At 39.5% G+C, this 18,072-nt stretch overlaps 1 protein-coding gene across 9 annotated transcripts in view; it reads left to right on the top strand.

Moving 5' to 3' along the window:
• Positions 1 to 18,072, top strand: part of Csnk1g1 (casein kinase 1 gamma 1) — a 132,762-nt gene that overhangs the window by 64,346 nt on the left and 50,344 nt on the right. For all 9 annotated transcript variants that reach the window (XM_052187984.1, XM_052187980.1, XM_052187983.1 and 6 more), the window contains one exon: positions 4,848 to 4,917. In XM_052187984.1, coding sequence (XP_052043944.1) covers positions 4,848 to 4,917 — 70 coding nt within the window. The remainder of the gene's footprint in view (positions 1 to 4,847; positions 4,918 to 18,072) is intronic.

The raw sequence follows: 18,072 nt of genomic DNA, 5'->3' as shown, positions 1-18,072 counted from the left end.
GGGTAACAGTTCTGGAATTTGCATTGGAGACCAGGCTATCCTTGAGCTCACAGTGTGCTGGGATTAAAGGCTTGACATTTGAGGCTTTCTGTCTAGATTTTTTTCTGTCAAGTTCATACCACTTTGACCTATATAGAGATGTTTCTATAACATTAATATCATTGGCAGACATTTTCTTTCCCCCCATTTTCTTTTATGAAACTTTATTCTGCTTTGTTTTGCCTAAACAGAAAGTAGAATTAGGGACTAGGGCTATAGCTCAGAGTATGTGTTTAACATGAGTTAGAGGAAGGCAGGAGAGACTGCAGTGAGAATCATGTTTAGAGCATAGCAGTCCTGTCTGTACATCTCATTCCTTGCTGTTGAACTTACTCAAGGGACACAGAACAATAGTAATTGATCTTCTTTCATTGTAAGCAACATTTTTGTGAAGTATTAAGATCCTATATGACAGCCATCTGTCACTTGGTCTAGGATTTCAGGCAGGCTTGTGTGTTCCAGAAAAGCCATGATTCTGGCAGATGGCCAGCTCTCTGTTCACATCTGCCACAGAATTGCAAGAAACTTAGTACTACTGTTTTTGTTGTTGTTTTTCAAAACAAAGTTTCTCTGTGTAGCCCTGGCTTTTCTGGAACTCAGTCTATAGGCTAGGTGGGACGTAAACTCAGAGATCTGCCTGCCTCTGCCTCCTGCCTCCAGAGTATGTGCCACCACCACAAGTCAGGTACTGCTGTTGCAACTCTACTTTGTTTAAATCTCGCTGTAGCTCTTGCCTTTAAGTTTTTAAGAACGTTTAAAAGTTGACAAAGCAGGGCCATTTGGGGCAGCTCAGAAGGTAAATATGCTTCCCATGCAGTCCAGACAACCTGAGTTTAATACCCAGAACCTGTGTGAATGTGGAAGATCTCCCAACAGTAACTCCCAAAATGTCCTGCACACCCCTTCTCTCTTGCACATGGATCCCCCCCTTATATACACATAATAATGGAGAAGGAAGAATTGATAATTGAAGACTGTTTAAAAATATGCAAAGTAGAGGCTGCAGAAGGGTCTGAATAGTAAAAAGCACGTGCTGCAGTCCAGTGTCCAGCACTCATGTCAGGTGACTCACAACTGCCTTGAACTCCAGCTGCTTCTTCTGTCCTTCGTGGCAATTGTACATTATATGCACATATATACACACACAGAGATGCAAACACATGAATACAAATGAAGTAGATCTTAAACACATATGCAAAATAACCAGGTATGGTGACTCCCATCCATAATTTCACTTGGAAGATGAAGAAGGATTATCAAAAGTTCTAGGTCAACCTGGGGTATAGAATGAGAGATATTTTCAAAAAACAAAACAAGGGGTTAGAGAGATGGCTCAGCGGTTAAGAGCACTGACTGTTCTCCTAGAGGTCCTGAGTTCAAATCCCAGCAATCACACGGTAGTTCACGACCATCCGTAATCGGATCTGATGCCCTCTTCTGATGTGTCTGAAGATAGCTACAGTGTATTCATATTCGTTAAATAAATAATTCTTTAAGACAAACAAAAAACAGTGTGGGTGTCTGTCTCATGGCTGCAGTCCCAGTACTTAAGAGGTAGAGAGAGGAAGATCTGGAACCCAAGGTTATCCTCAGCTACTTACCAAGTTCAAGGCTAGCCTAAGCTACATGAGATCCTGTCTTAAAACTAAAAAAGCTATATGAGTGCATACATATACATACAAAGTAAAAACAAAATAGTGGGCTGTATTTGTCTTTTGACCTAACACCAAACTAAGAGTAGTCCTTCTGTCTGAAGACTGCAGGAAAGGAACTACCATGGTATTAGTATTATGTGCTTTTCTCTTAACTATGATGATCTCAGGAAGCACATAGTTCAATGCTAGTTATTGTTGAATGCTGTGAATTCTTTAATGGAATTCCTTGAGGGTATAAATATCCAAATTTATTTACCTTATCCTTTCTTAAATGTAACAGATGAATGAATTAGGAATTTTTTTATTATTATTATTATTTTCTATATTCTTTGTTTACATTCCAAATGCTTTCCCCTTTCCCGGTTCCCCCTCACCCCCTTTTTTTTATTAAGGAAATTTGAAAGAAGCTTCATAGTTCTGTGATTTATAGATTCTATGTCCTAAGAAAATACAGATTTTTTGTTAGATAACAGTATTTATTTCGCATATTTTGAAATAGAAGATATATTTTTGAATGTTGATACTACAAAAGTATGATAAATGTTTGAGGAGCTGGGTTGTAGCTCAATTGGTAGAATGCTTATCTAACATGCATGAAGTCCTGATTTTGATTCCCCTATACCACATAAAACCAATTATGGTGGCACAAGCTTATAATCTATACCAAGAAGTAGAAATGATTGACTACAACATTTTCAATTGCACCATTCAATTTATTTATTTATTTAGTTTTCTGAGGTGATCTCTCATGTAGTTTAAACTTGTTTCAAACTTGATATGTTGCCAAGGATAACATTGAACTCATGATCTTCCTGACTCCAATTCCCAAGTGCTGGGAAAGTGAAAGTGTAGCATTTTAAATTAAGGTTGACAAAGCAAAAGGGTTCTAGTTCCTCCATAGCGTTCCTTCATCAGCCCTACCTTCCTGCTTTGCAAGTAGGCATCCTCATTGAGTGGGCATTTTTAAGAAGTTTTGGTTGTGGTAGTTTTAGTTTTGTTTTTTAATAAGGGTTTATCTGTAGCTTAGGCTGCCCTCCATGTAGTCCACCGATATCCTAAAACCAAGACCCTCCCAAATACTAAAGTTATAGAGATTATAAACAGATTATAAAGGATAGGCTTGATGATTAGTTTCGGTTGGTTAGATGGTTGAGGTTTTTATGTGTGCATGGGCGTGTGTGGTTTTGCTTTGTTTTAAGACAGAGTCTTATATAACTCTGACAGGCTTGAAATTTGATCTGTATTCCAAACTGGCCCGTAACTCTTAAAGGCAGGTGACCCCACACCTGGGTGATAATTAAAAAAAAAAAAAAAAAAAACCTTGTGATAGTTTTTCCCTATCGTATGTATACCAAATTGACAAGAAACTCTTTTATCTTTAAGGCTAGATAGCATTAGATTAGCTATTTGCCCATACTACACATCTGTTTAGAACAGTTAATCACTCAATTCTTAGGTGTGACAGAGCAATGTGTGGTTGCTTGTCTGCTTTATAAAGATTTAGAAGTTCCCTCATTGTTGATTATTGTTTCTATTCTGTAGGAGTTTTGTTGTTTTTAGTCAGGGTCTCACTCTGTAGTCCAAGCTAGTCTGTAACTCATTATATAACTCAAGCTGGGCTCAAACCTGTAGATGATCTCCTTGCCTCAGCCTTCTAAGTACTGGAATTGAGGGCATGAACCGCTATGCTTGACAAAAGAGTCCAGTTTTTATTGGAAAGACTGATACCAACCACATGGTTGTTTTGTTTTGTTTTACCGTGGGTTGTTTCAATACATGGAATCTAGATTAAAAAGAGGGAAAAAACCCACATAAATTAAAAGGGAACTATTTGGGAAAATAAAGTGACCCATGGATGATAGAGTGGGCAGTGGAGTGTGTGTGTGTATCCATTATATATGTATATATGAATATGGCATAATCTCTTATTTTATTTAATTAATGTATATTAATAAAACCTTTTAAAAGCCTCCTTCCTAAATAAGGAAAGATATTACTGTTACTGAAAATTAAACACACAAAAGCAGGTGTGGTGGTGTATGCCATTGATCTCATCACTAAGGCAGCTGCAGATGGATCTCTGTGAGTTCAAGGACAGCCAGGATTACATAGAAAGACCCTGTCTTAAAGTAAACAAACAAAAAAGTGAACACCACATTATCAAAGTTACTGATTTATGTTGCATTTACAGTCTTTAATTCTTGCAAGATTAAACAAAAATACACAAAGGAATGTTTGTAACAGCATTGTTCATACTGTTGAAAGCTGGAAGCAGTAAGCATATGCATGCACAGGATGTATTCCAACCAGGAGAACTGTTCACACATCACACACATAGTAAACAACAAATCTACTCAGATCTCCTTTGTATAAAATTATCTGTGTAATAGGTACAGATAAGTGCTTAAGGCTTGGCACATAAGCCAGGCATTGTGGTACACACCTCTGATCCTAGCACTTGGGATACTAAGACAGATTTCCAAGTTTGAGGCCAGCTTGAACTGTGTAGAGAATTCAAGGTACATGGCCTAAAAAAAAAAAAAAAAATTACCCCCCCCAATTTACCAAAACTTTAATAATGACTATCTGAAATAGTAGATCCTCAGATTACTTTTTCTTTCTTCTTAATTTTTGTGTATTTGAAAATGTGCTTTAATGTGCATTAATTTTTCAAACTGTTTACCACCCAGAGTTCATAATAGCACAAGAAAGAGATATTCACTATGTTTTTTTTAAGATTTGATGTCTAAACCAGGCACAATAGTGTCCTACTATATATAATCCTAGCAGTCCAAGGGGCAGGAGGATTGAGAGTTTGAAGTCATCCTGCCTAAATACACAATGATTTATTGGCAAAGTGGAAAAGAAGGGGAGAAGGCAGGCTGGTGAGTAAGCCCACTTTGTAAGAGGATTTCATACCGAGAGCTGCCTTTGAGTGATGGCTCATGGACTCCCTGTGAGAGGGTTACATCTAATCCAGCTCATCTTGTTTTATCTGCACTCCCAAAGACAACCGTGGTAAGAACAGACTATCATGTGGAGATCATCTTCAAAACATTAAAGGATCTTTGCTCTATTGATGCTAAAAATCTCAGACTGGGAAAAAAGCCCATTTATTGAAATTTGATCACAGTTTTTCTTCTTGGGTTTCAGGAACCAATAAAATCACGTGCTCCACAACTTCATTTAGAGTACAGGTTTTATAAACAGCTTGGCAGTGCAGGTAAGTCCCTTTATTTGTCTCCCTTTATTTAACATAGAACTTAGTTGGATGCCCTAAAGTAAGTTTACCTGGTTTGCCTCCTTTACTAGACCATTTATCTCCCGTTTATTGGATAGATTATAAACATGGCCAACCAAAAGCTATTTGCTCTCTGGTTCCTGGAGGTTTAATTGAGGGGCTGTTAATGGTGTGACCCTGCTACAGTTCAACCCTTAAATGCTATGGGCTAAAATCTACTTAAAACACCGCATGCTATGGAGATTTGGGATTTGTCTTTTTGCTTACTTTATATATTCCTGAGGAGGAAAGGAGGAAGAATTGCTCATTTGTGTGCTGTGCTTTAGTGCTTTGACTGAGATAAATTCTAAAATACAGCACTTTGGCTTTACTCACTTTTTTCTTCGTTTACAAGAGCCACTCATGGCCTGGAGAGATAGCTCAGCAATTAAGTGCACTTGGCTGCTCTTCTAGAGGCCTATCCAGTTTTTATTTCCAGTACCCACTTGACAGCTTACAACCATCTGTAACTCCAATTCTAGGGGATCCCATATCCTCTTTTGACTTCCTCAGGCACCAGGCACACATATGGTGCACAGACATATGTGCAGGCAAAATATCCATACATATAAAAATAATAAAAATATAGTTAGGTTTTTTTAATTTGATATATTTTTATTTACATTTCAAATGATTTCCCCTTTTCTGGCTCCCCACTCCCCGAAAGTCACATAAGCCCTCTTCCCTCCATCTACCCCTTCCCACTTCCCTGTTCTGGTATTGCCCTATACTGCTACACTGAGCCTTTCCAGAACCAGGGGCCACTCCTCCGTTCTTGGACATCATTTGATATGTGGATTATTTCTTGGGTATTCCAAGTTTCTAGGCTAATATCCACTTATCAGTGAGTGCATACCGTGATTGATCTTTTGAGACTGGGTTACCTCACTTAGTAAGATGTTCTCCAGCTCCATCCATTTGTCTAAGAATTTCATGAATTCATTGTTTCTAATGACCGAATAGTACTCCATTGTGTATATATACCACATTTTTTGTATCCATTCCTCCGTTGAGGGACACCTGGGTTCTTTCCAGCTTCTGGCTATTATAAATAGGGCTGCTATGAACATAGTGGAGCATGTATCCTTATTACATGCTGGGGAATCCTCTGGGTATATGCCCAGGAGTGGTATAGCAGGGTCCTCCGGAAGTGACATGCCCAGTTTTCTGAGGAACCGCCAGACTGATTTCCAGGGTGGTTGTACCAATTTGCAACCCCACCAGCAGTGGAGGAGTGTTCCTCTTTCTTCACATCCTCACCAATATAGTTAGTTTTTAAAAAATTGCACCTGAAAACTAAATTCTCAGAGTATGTGTATAACTTGAGATTTGTTTCTCTAGCCTGAGGATAGAATTGATGGGATTTTGTTGTTTGTGTGTTTATAAATAAGTAGCTACACATATTTAATTTTATATATAGCGGGACCATATATATTGAAAATCATTGTAAGTTCACAAGAATACTTAAATTGTAATTGGGGACTTCTTAGATCATTCCTAATTACTCCATTGTCTTTGTCCATATGAGAAAGTTAGATCTCCACATGCCAAACAGGTTTACCGTTGGCCCTTCTCCCTAACTTACCACTGTTTCTTCCTGTCCTTGGTTCTTTTCTGACATTTTTGTATTATTTTGCAATAACATTACATCATGTAGCCATCATAATTGTATGGTTTTAAAATTCATTGAATTTGATGTCATTTTTTTAAAATCAATTTTCTTTTGAAACCCCTTATAGATTCTCAAAGGACACTTAGGCTATGTTTGTTGGGTATGATAGCCCAAGATAACCAGGATTCCTGATACTCCAATTCACCTCCTAAGAACTGGGATTATAGGTGTGCACCACCACACCTGATTCTTAGTTCTTGCTTTGCATGTTATTCCTACTTTGCTAATACTGTTTTGGTCTAGTTTGATTTGCCTTGATTGAGATATAGGGTTTTACATTGTCACCACAGCTGGTTTAGAACTTACTGTGTAGGCAGTCTAGACTTGAACTCATGGTAGTCCTTCTGCCTTAGTCTCTCAAGTACTAGGATTACAGGTGAGAAATATAACATCTGGCTCATAATATTGTAAGTTTCAAGATTTTCAGGGTGATAACTGTTTTAGCCTAGTTATGAAATAAACACATTTATACATATCTCACAGATCTAACATACAGGTTAAAACACGCCTGATCCAAACAAGCAGATATTTGAGTGGCCTGGGGAAGTGACCAGGCTAATTTCCAATATTTCTTCTATAAATCCTTATAGAAAATAAAGAAGTCTAGATAAAGCCACCAGAGAAGACCATTCTTCTCTTTTTAATATGAAGCCATACACAGTGGTGCACATCTCTCATCCTAGCAATATGGGAGACCGAGGTAGAAGGATGAAAACTTGAACCCAACAGTTTTAAGTCCACAGCACCTTAAAATGCTAAACAAAGCTAGCATAGGTCAGTGGTAGAGCAAATACCTGATATGTGCAAGGCCCTGAGTTCATCGCTAGGAAAAATTCTTTATATGAGAATAAAGTCTGTGCTGTTGAAGTTATGGTGTTTATAAACACAAAGCACTGCAGTCTAGAGGTGTGGGTATTCTTTGTAAAGAAGTATTACACAAAAAACAAAAGAGGAAGTTGGGGTTACAAAAGTTCCATATTGCTTAAGGCAGCCCCAAGAGTTGTATTGTGTCATTGCTACCAGTGAGACTAGGAGGAGCCAGGCAGTGGTGGCGCATGCGTTTAATCCCAGAACTTGGGAGGCAGAGGCAGGTGGATTTCTGAGTTCCAGACCAGCCTGGTCTACCGAGTGAGTTCCAGGACAGCCAGGGCTACACAGAGAAAGAAACCCTGTCTCAAAACAACAACAACAACAACAAAACAAAAAAAACCCAACAAAATTCAAAAGAGAGAGAGAGAGAGAGAGAGAGAGAGAGAGAGAGAGAGAGAGAGAGAGAGAGAGAGAGAGAACAGGAGGGCTGCTGTTCTTTTCTGCCCTCCCTCTCTGCCACTCCCACCCCTTTCTACATTATTGCATTGGATGCTCACATACAGTTAGTGGGTCTTCCTGACATCATCCTTACCCCTTGATGATGACTTTGTTTAGTCTCCTAGACTAAGTTGAAATGCTACTTTTCCATGTTTCTTCAGTCCAGTCCAACTCACTGTCAAAGACTATCTGTTAGTGCTTTTTATCCGTGTCTCTTCTGGGCAGTCAACTTTTGCATGGCAAGAGAGAGAGGGAGAGGAGAGGGAAGAGGGAGAAAGGGAGAAAGGGAGAGAGAGAGAGAGAGAGAGAGAGAGAGAGAGAGAGAGAGAGAGAGAGAGTGTTGATGTTTTATATCTTCCTTTATTGCTCTTTACCTTATTTTTTTAGACTATATCAGTAAACTTCACCATTTTTGTCAGGCTAACTGGCCAGTGAGTTCCCTATCACTAGAGTTACAGACAAGTACTTTTTCCCACTGAACCATCTTTGCAGAATTATCTTCATTTTCTGTGAAATTCAGTGGTGGTTTCTCTCTCTCTCTCTTTTATTTTATTTTTTTATTTTAGCTTGCATATTGTCTTTTTTCAAAGATTTATTTCATGTGTATGGGTGTTTTACCTGTGTGTATATGCATATACCATGTACAGGCCTGGTGCCAGAAGAAGGTGTCAGATTTCCTGGAAGTGGAGTTACTAACAGTTTGTAGGTTGCCATATATAAGTGCTGGGAATCTACCCTGGGTCTTCAGAAAGAGCAGACAGTACTCCAAACTGCTGAGCCATCTCTCCATCCCCTTCTCTTCTCTCCTCTCTCCTCCCTGGTCCTCCTTCCCTCCCTCTCTCTTCTTCCCTTTGTTCTTCTTTTGTTTTGTTTTCTTTTTCTTTTCTTTTTTTCCTTCCTTCCTCCCTTCCTTCTTCCTCTCTTTCTCTCCCTTTCTCTCCCTCCCTCCCTCCCTCCCTCTCTCCCTCTTTCTCTCTCTCTTTCTTTCTTTCCTTCCTTCCTTCCTTCCTTCCTTCCTTCCTTCCTTCCTTCCTTCCTTCCTTCCTTCCTTCCTTCCTTCCTTCTTTCTCTTCTCTTCTCTTCTCTTCTCTTCTCTTCTCTTCTCTTCTCTTCTCTTCTCCTCTCCTCTCCTCTCCTCTCCTCTCCTCTCCTCTCCTCTCCTCTCCTCTCCTCTCCTCTCCTCTCCTCTCCTCTCCTCTCCTCTCTCCTCTCCTCTCCTCTTCTCTTCTCTTCTCTTCTCTTCTTTTCTTTGTAGTTGGTTGGTTTTGACAGTATCTTGTTGTGTATTCCAGGCTGGCCTTGAATTTTTCTATGTCTCTTAGAGCTGTTCTTGAACTTGAAGTCTTTCCTGTCAACCTCCTATGTGTTGGGGTTACAAGTGTACAACTCTGCCTTGTTTTACCCACTACTCTTAACTGGAGTTCATGTTGTCTTAATATTCTTGTCTGCAACTAAGTAGTAGCCAGGCTTGTCCAAGATGAGACCTTTGGTGATGTTTAAATCTATTCTAGAACAGTGGTTCTCAACCTTCCTAAGGCTGCATCCTTTTTGATTTTTTTCGAGACAGGGTTTCTCTGTATAGCCCTGGCTGTCCTGGAACTCACTCTGTAGACCAGGCTGGCCTCGAACTCAGAAATCCCGCCTGCCTCTGCCTCTGCCTCTGCCTCCCAAGTGCTGGGATTAAAGGTGTGCGCCACCACCGCTCAGCTAAAGCTGCAACCTTTAACACAGTTCTTCATGTTGTGATGATCCCAATCATAGAATTATGTTATTGCTATTTCAAAACTGTAATTTTGCTACTGTTATGAGTTGTAAATATCTTACATGTGGGGCTGGCTGTGGGATCACTGCTCTAAAGCAAGAATACTTTTTTTTTTTTTTTTTTTTTTTTTGGAAGTAGGGTTTCTCTGTACAGCCCTGGCTATCCTGGAACTCACTCTGTAGACCAAGCTAGCCTCAAACTCAAAGATCTGTCTACCATAAATATGTTACACATCAGCAGTTGTTCCAGGTTTCTGGCTGCACTTGAGATTCTTCAGTAACTAGGTGTTAGTGTTCAGAACGAAGGTGTTGTGGCAGCCTTAGAGACAAACCTTTTCTATCAGAAGCATGGACAGAACAGTCATGGCGGTCAGTGTTGTGCTCACCTGTGCTTTGCTATTACTCATCAGAGGCCTGTGACTATGATATATTAGTTGTTTCTTGGTTTTGTTTGTTTGTTTGTTTGTTGTTTCAGACAGTTTCTCTTTGTAGCCTTAGCTGTCCTGGGAACTTGTTCTGTAGACCAGGCTGATCTTGATCTCACAGAGATCCTGCCTTTGTCTCTTGAGTGCTGGGATTAAAGACATGTGCTGCTACCACCCTCTTGGGTATCTCAAAAAGGGAGATTTTAAATTTTTTCTTTGTTTCTTTCAGTTTATTTTTTAAGTGTGTATGTCCCTCCTGAGGGCTGGGAGTACTAACAGATACCATACCCACCTAGTAACTGTGGGATGCTAGAGATCCAAATTCAGATCCTTATCCTTTTATAGTGACTACTTCACCCACAGAGTTCTCTCTCTAGCCCCTCATATTTACTTAGGTATGTATTTATTATTTTGAAATAGGATTTCAAGTAGTCTAGACTGACCTTGAATTCCTTGTTATCTTGCCCCCATGTTCCAAGTACTGGAGTCACAGTGTGTATCACAAGCTCCAGAAATAAGTAAAACTAAAAATCAAGCTGGGACAGTGGTGGCACATGTTTTTAATCCCAGCACTCTGGCAGCAGGGGCAAGAAGATCTCTGAGTTCTAGGGCAGACTGGTCTACAGAGTGAGTTCAAGAACAGCCAGGGCTACATAAAGAAACCCTATCTTGAAAAACAAACAACAATAAGTTAAAATCAGCCCATTGTAATGCAAGTCCACTCAGTAAATTTATCAGTGCATATAAGATACATGTATAAAATTGTTTGGGAGATAATATTGATTGTAATTTTAAAGAATACCTATTTTTAAAGAGTAAGAAAATGAAAGGTGAAATTTTATTTGGAATGATTCTAGAAAAATGGTTGAAAGAAATATATGGAGATAAGTTTTTCCCAAATGATATTACATGGTACTTTTGTGTAGTAGGAGGGGGAAAATACATATACAAACACCTACATACACACACACACACAAAATTTCTTTCAAGTGTCTGATTAAAGCTACAAATTGTGCTACAGGCATTACTCATTAGAAATAAATAGGATCCAATGCCTTCTCTGGCCTCCCTGGGCACTTGGGTTCATACACACATACCCACATACACAGGATTTAAAATACACATAATTTTAAAGTAATACAAATTAATCTTATTAAGAGAAATAAGTCATTGGGCTTATTCAGAAAATGTTTTACCCTCTGTGATCTCTTACTGGTCCCCATAAATAATGTTTTTAAACAATAACTTGGACGTGTTTAATAAAAGTACTAGATGACTTATGGTAAGTTCCTTCCATTTGACCAGGCATTTGCTTACGGTGGTGAGTTCTCAGCATATAAGCACTTGGAACCACATTTCCCTGCAGAAATTGTAGCCTCTATCATATGCACTCTCCTTTTTCTCGCTCACCCTGCCATTGCTTGTACCCGTAGTTCATGGTTACTTGTCTTAAGAAAGCTGAATAGAGACATGAATGACAAATTCAGGATATTTGGGTAAAATATCCTAATTACTTTTACCAGAATTAAATCAATAAGAGACACACCATTTTGTTATCTTTTATGATAGCTGCTATTGAAAAACTTCTGAAATATAAGTCTGTTCCAGTAGGTAATATCAATATCACCTTCTTCTCCACTTTCAACAATTGCAGCTCAGTTAATATGTCTAATCTCTTCACTACCTCCTGGGCACAGGGGAAATTCCTGTTAGCCTCCAGAGTAGCTGACACAAGGTAACTGTGTCATGCCTGTACCTGTTACCTACTGACACATGCCTGTACCTGTTACCTTAGTCATGTTATGCATACATTTTCATTAAAAATTTTCTGATTTAAAAACAAAGATTTAGCTGGGCGGTGGTGGCGCACGCCTGTAATCCCAGCACTCTGGGATGCAGAGGCAGGCAGATTTCTGACTTAGAGGCTAGCCCGGTCTACAGAGTGAGTTCCAGGACAGCCAGGACTATACAGAGAAATCCTGTCCCCCCACACCCCCCCCAAAAAAAAACAAATCCAAAAAAAAAAAAAAAAACCAACAACAAAAACAAAGATTTGTTTTATCAGCTGAGAAAAGGTTAAATTTCAAAGAGTTGATAGTCTTTAAATGGTATTATTATCTTGTTGGGATTTGAGAGTAAAATACAAATGGGGTAAAAAGGTGTCCTGGCTAATTTTATATCAACTTAACACAAGCTAGAGTCATCAAAGAGCGGAGAACTCCAGTTGAGAAAATGATACTATAAGACAGGGCTGTAGGCAAGCCTTAAGGCATTTTCTTAATTAGTGATTGTTATGGGAGTCCCCTTAATTAGGGATTGTGGATGGTGCCCCCTCTGGGCTGTGGTCCAGGGTTCTATTATAAAACAAGCTAAGCAAGCCCCAGGAAGCAAGTCAGTAAGCATAGCTCCTCCACCATCTCTGCCTCAGCCCTGCTTCCAGGTTCCTGAACAGTTTGAATTCCTGTCTCTGTTTCCCTACATGGACTATGATTCTGGATACTAAGCTGAATAAACTCTTCCTCAAGTTATTTTTAGTCATGGTGTTTTATCACAGCACTAGTAGCTCTAGCTATGACTAAGAGGTCCAATAAGTTGAATGTTGTCATTTTAAAAAAAAAATTGCTCCCAGTGTTTGGGACAGTGGCTGACTCCTAGAATAGGGAACTTGATGAAGAAGTGCTTCAACAGGAAGCTTAGTGTCTAATATTGTTATCCTTGCTTTCAGTTTTTCAATATTTTTTAGTTTTTTAAATGTCTTGCTCAGCTTGCTTTCTTATAGAACCCCAAGTCCTGTCCTGCTTTCTCCAATGTTGGACTATGATCTGGAAGTATAAGCTAAATAAATCTTTTCCTCTTCAGCTTGCTTTTTGGTCATGGTGTTTCACTGCAGCAATAAAAACTCTTAGTAAGACAGGAGCCTTTACCTGCTAAACCGTCTCACCACCTGCCTTAAGACATTTTAAGCAATCATATGGGGATAGGATAGAGCTAAGTGGTTGGTAGGATACTTGCTTATCATGTACCAGGCCCTCATTTTTATCCCTAGCTCAGGCATTGGTGAACGGGGGAAAAAGAGAGGCGAAGGGATACTGCTATAAACTGTCTTGCCCTAGGGCAATGAGCTGTCTCCTGAAGGCTGCCCGGTTGATACAGACTGTACTCACTCTACTCTTGTTAATAAAGAGTCTACTTGAGAGAAACAGTAAAGAGCCAGCCGCCCTCGTTCTATGAAAGGAGTGGAGAAGGATGAGTTGAGGTTAACACCTTATCAAACTGTACTCCTTTGTGGCTTGCTCCTCTCTGTAGAAGTGGCTTTTTCTAAATATGTAGTACTCATATAAAACAAAAAAGTTACAGTTCTGTCTTCCAGATTAGATATCTGACTTTTTGAGTATTCTTTGCAGAAAAAAACATCAGTGTCTCACTGTTGTTCTGCTTGGGAACAGAACTGACATACATGTGTAAGTGAATTCATGAGTCATCAGCAAGAATCTGAGAATGCTATATGAAAAGCTGCTCTGAATTATAATAATACAGGAGAAACTTCAGACAAATCAATATATGACTGTCTTTCCCAGGAGGAGAGGCTAGAGTTAGTGGAGAAGGGGCAAAAAGGAGATACTGCAAGTCTACCTATATTGTATAGAAAGACAAGCATTCACTCTTTTCCTACCGGACGTGAATTCTCTATGTGGTCCAGGCCGCCCCAGACTTGTTATTCTCCTGCTCCTTTCTCCAGAGTGCTAAGATTATACCATGTCCAACTAAGAAAGAATTGTAAACTAACATTTAAAAGAACATTGGTATTATAGCCTACATCAAATCAATGTCTGATACCAGATGCTGGGGGCAGGGCGTGAGGTGATGAGGTGCCAGGGAATAGGGTTATTTTATTTACTAAGCTTAAAAAGTTATAAATCAGTTATTTGGTACTAATTATTTGTTTTCTATTTTAAAAATAATTTATTTTTCATGTGTGTGCCTCTGAGCATATGTATATGCACTACATACATACATAAACACTTTCAGGCCTGGTGAATTATCAGATCTTTTAGAACTGGAGTCATTGAAAGCTTAATTGATGTTGTTTCTTAGTTAAATCCCAGGATTTTGACAAATTGACTTTGTTTAATTAAAATAGTCAAAAATGGCTGGGTGGTGGTGCACACCTGTAATCCCAGCATCCCAGGCAGGTGGATTTCTGGCCAGCCTGGTCTACAGCGTGAGTTCCAGGACAGCCAGGGTTATACAGAGAAACCCTGTCTCGAAAAAAGTCAAAAATTAGGGCTGGAGAGATGGCTTACGAGAGTACAGTCTACTCTTCCAGATGACCCAAGTTTAGATCTCAAGACCCATGTTAGGTGGCCCCCAACCTGTAACTCTAATACCAGGTGATCTGGTGCCCACTTCCTGCCTCCAGGGGCATTGCATGCACACTGATGCACAGGCATTTATCTAGCAAAACAGTTATATATGTAAAATTAAATTAAAGATGAATTAATTTGGCCAGGTATGATCTCACACATCTTGACTCCTAACTCTGGGGAAGCAGAGACCAGCAGATCTCTATGAGTTCAAGGATAGTATGGTCTGCATAGTAAATTTGAGGCAAACTAAAGTTATATAGTTGAGATTCTGTCTCAAAACAAACAAAATTAATAAAATGGCCTAATGTAAAGTCTGAATTTTTTAAAATAGTGGTACTATGAATTTCCATCTGTCCTTCTAGGAATGAAACAATATAACATTAACCTTTATTGTGTTAGTTGGCTAAAGAAAATAACTGATGTCTGGGACCCAATCTGGGATCAGGATGAATTCTGTGATTGTATAGGCATGTGGATTGTCAGTCTGGAGGTCCAGGACAGCTGTGAGTGACAGAGTGGGGGCATGCAATTACATCAGTAACTGTCAGGTATGAGCTGTGCAGGTTACTACATCATATCATCACATTACAAATGTTAGGTACATTGAGAGACTACTTGTACACTGGAAACTTACTTATTAACTCTACTATATAGTAGAATAGGAGCAAAAAGAATTATGTATATGCTGTGAGAGACTTGCTCCTCTTCTGGAGCCAACCCCAGATGGCCCTTCTCTGCACTCAGGCTTGGTGGCACACGCCTGTAGTACCTTGATGCAGGCAGCTATATATTGAAATCCTGTCTTAAGGGGGATTGCAAAACAGAGGTGAGGAGTAGAGAGGGCTCAGCAGGTAAATGTGTTTCCTGTGCAAGCTTGGCTCCTAAGTGCAGTCCCAGAACCCTTGGTGAAAGGACAGAACTCTCAATTGTTCTCTGTCCTCCATACAAGGGTCATGGCACATGTACACAAATAAATAATTTTAACACTTTTAAGTTTAATTATGTTTTTTAAAAGAGGAAGGTATAAAAAGCCACTCAGGGTTTTGTAATTTTCTTTACTTATAATTTTACAAAGCAAAAAGAGATTTGGAAGATCTCTCTTGCAAGAGGGAAAAATAACATTTACATTTTACACATTTTGGATTGTTAGTTTTTTTCAGTTACAGTAGAGTGTTGTGAAATTGGTGACCTGTGCATATCTCACAGAGACAGAGTACTAACACCCTTACAGTGTGTTACTTTTGCAAAGTGCAGATCAGCTGAAGGCAGAAGGCATTTGCTTAGTGTGAAAGCAATGTTTGTTACTTGAAATTTGTCTTTTACATTCAAGACAGAAGGTCAAGTTCTGGAAACAAGCCCAACTAACTTATGTATAAGGTGCCTGTACTGAAGGGTTGTGGTTAGTTTCAGAAAATTGTTACTGTGTTTACATGGGCAAAGATTTAGAAGAGTGAGTGTGCCACCAGAGCCTGCTATGGGGGCCTCATTTTTCAGATGTGCACAGTGGTTATGGTTGTAGTGCAACTTTCTGCCCTGTAACACTAAGTTGTATGTGTTGGTACTGTTTTGTCTTAATATCATATTTCTTACTGCTTGCCTACGTGTTTTCTTCTTATTCTCAAAGCCATCTTTTGGGCCTTGACTAGGATGTAGTGACTACTCTTGGAGCAATGTTTTTTCAACCTTTTTAACGCTGAGACTTTTAATACATTCCTTATGTTATGGTGACTCCCAGCCAATTTTTATTGCTACTACTTTATAACTATAATTTTGCTACTGTTTAAATCATAATGTAAACATCTGAGTTTTCCTGTGGTCTCAGGCCACCCCTCTGAAAGTATCATTCAACCTCCAAAGAGGGCATGACCCAAGGGTTGAGAACCACTGCTGTGGACAGAGGATGTTTGACATTTAGATTATGGAAATTTTTATTCCAAACTAAAGGCTAGAGTAATCTCAGTGATTGTCAGGCACTCTACATCTTTATCATAGTACATCAAGGTTAATCATTTAGAGGGGAGCTAATATTTAATATCCTAAAAGCTATCAAGTACTGTGGAACAAAAGTGTGTATTATTGGTAAGAGAATATTTTCTTTCCATTCTAGTAAAAGATTATGTTAAACCAAATAGTACACACCTGTACAGTACTCAGAAGGTAAAGGCAGGCAGATCTCTGCGGTGAGTTCAAGGCCAGCTTGGTCTACTTTGAGAGTTCTAGGACAGCCAAAGGGAAAGTAAGAATCTGTTGTTTTATTTGTTTTAAAAGATTGTATAAGATATTCCTTACACCTACTATCAAAATAGCAATTTACTGATATTTTAGAATGCAAGTTTATAAGAATGCTTTAGAAGAAATAACAAAAGAAGCATTTTTAACATTGGTGATCACTTATATTGTCATATCTGTTTTTGTTTGTTTGGTTTGTTGGTTTGGTTTGGTTTTTTTTTTTTTTAGTATTTTTCTTTTTTACAGTCCAGTCGTTGCCCCCCTGGTCCGCCCTCCCACAGTTCCTTATCCCATTCCTCCTCCCCCTGACTCCCAAGAGGATGCCATCACCCTTACTCCTAGCAGGCCTCCCCACTCCCTGGGGGCCTCAAGTCTCTTGAGGGTTAAGTGCATTTTCTCTCTCTGAGGGCAGACCAAGCAGTCCTCTGCTGTATATGTGTTGGGGGCCTTGTACCAGCTAGTGTATTCTGCCTGGTTGGTGTCTCAGTTTCTGAGAGATCCTGGAGGTCTGGGTTAGTTGAGACTGCTGGTCTTCCTATGGGGTCACTCTCCTCCTCAGCTTCTTTCAGTCTTTCTCTAATCCAACCACAGGAGCCCCCGGCTTCTGTCCAATGGTTGGATGTGAATATCTGTGTGTCTCAGTCAGCTGTTTGTAGGGCCTCTCAGGACAGACATACTAGGCTCTAGGCTCCTGTTTTTCTTTTTGTAATTCTTAAGTAATTGATAGTCCATCCACTAGGAAATTTTTGTCAGCTTACACCTCTACATTCTTGAATTTTGAACAGTCTAACAGATGTTTTAACTCTTACTTTTTAGTTCACATCATTTCAGTTCATCCTCCCTGACTGGTCTGTAGGGATCTTGTTCTACCAACTAATGATAATCTAAGGAATGATGTTTTGTTTGTTTGTTTGGTTGGTTGGTTGGTTGGTTTGGTTTTGGTTTTTGCTTTTGTTTCTCTGTGTAACCCTGGCTATCTTGGAACTCATCTGTAGAACCAGGCTGGCCTTGAACTAAGAAATCTGCCTACCTCTGCCTCCCAAGTTCTGGGATTACAGGCATGTACCACCACTGCCCGGCTAAAGCATTATTTATAGTAGTGTTATATAATACCATGAATGAGATTTCCTAAGTGTGACATTAAACAAATAGTGCACGAAGGAGTCTCCTGATTTTGAATTGTCAGTGATCATTGAATAAAAAGACAAAGGACTCTTCCCCCCCACCCCCCACCCCCACCCCCAGACAGGGTTTCTCTGTATAGCTCTGGCTGTTCTGGAACTCACTCTGTAGACCAGGCTGGCCTCGAACTCAGAAATCCGTCTGCCTCCCAGAG

Source organism: Apodemus sylvaticus, chromosome 7, assembly GCF_947179515.1.
Source record: "Apodemus sylvaticus chromosome 7, mApoSyl1.1, whole genome shotgun sequence".
Taxonomy (NCBI): domain Eukaryota; kingdom Metazoa; phylum Chordata; class Mammalia; order Rodentia; family Muridae; genus Apodemus; species Apodemus sylvaticus.
This window is presented reverse-complemented; position numbering and strand designations above follow the sequence as displayed.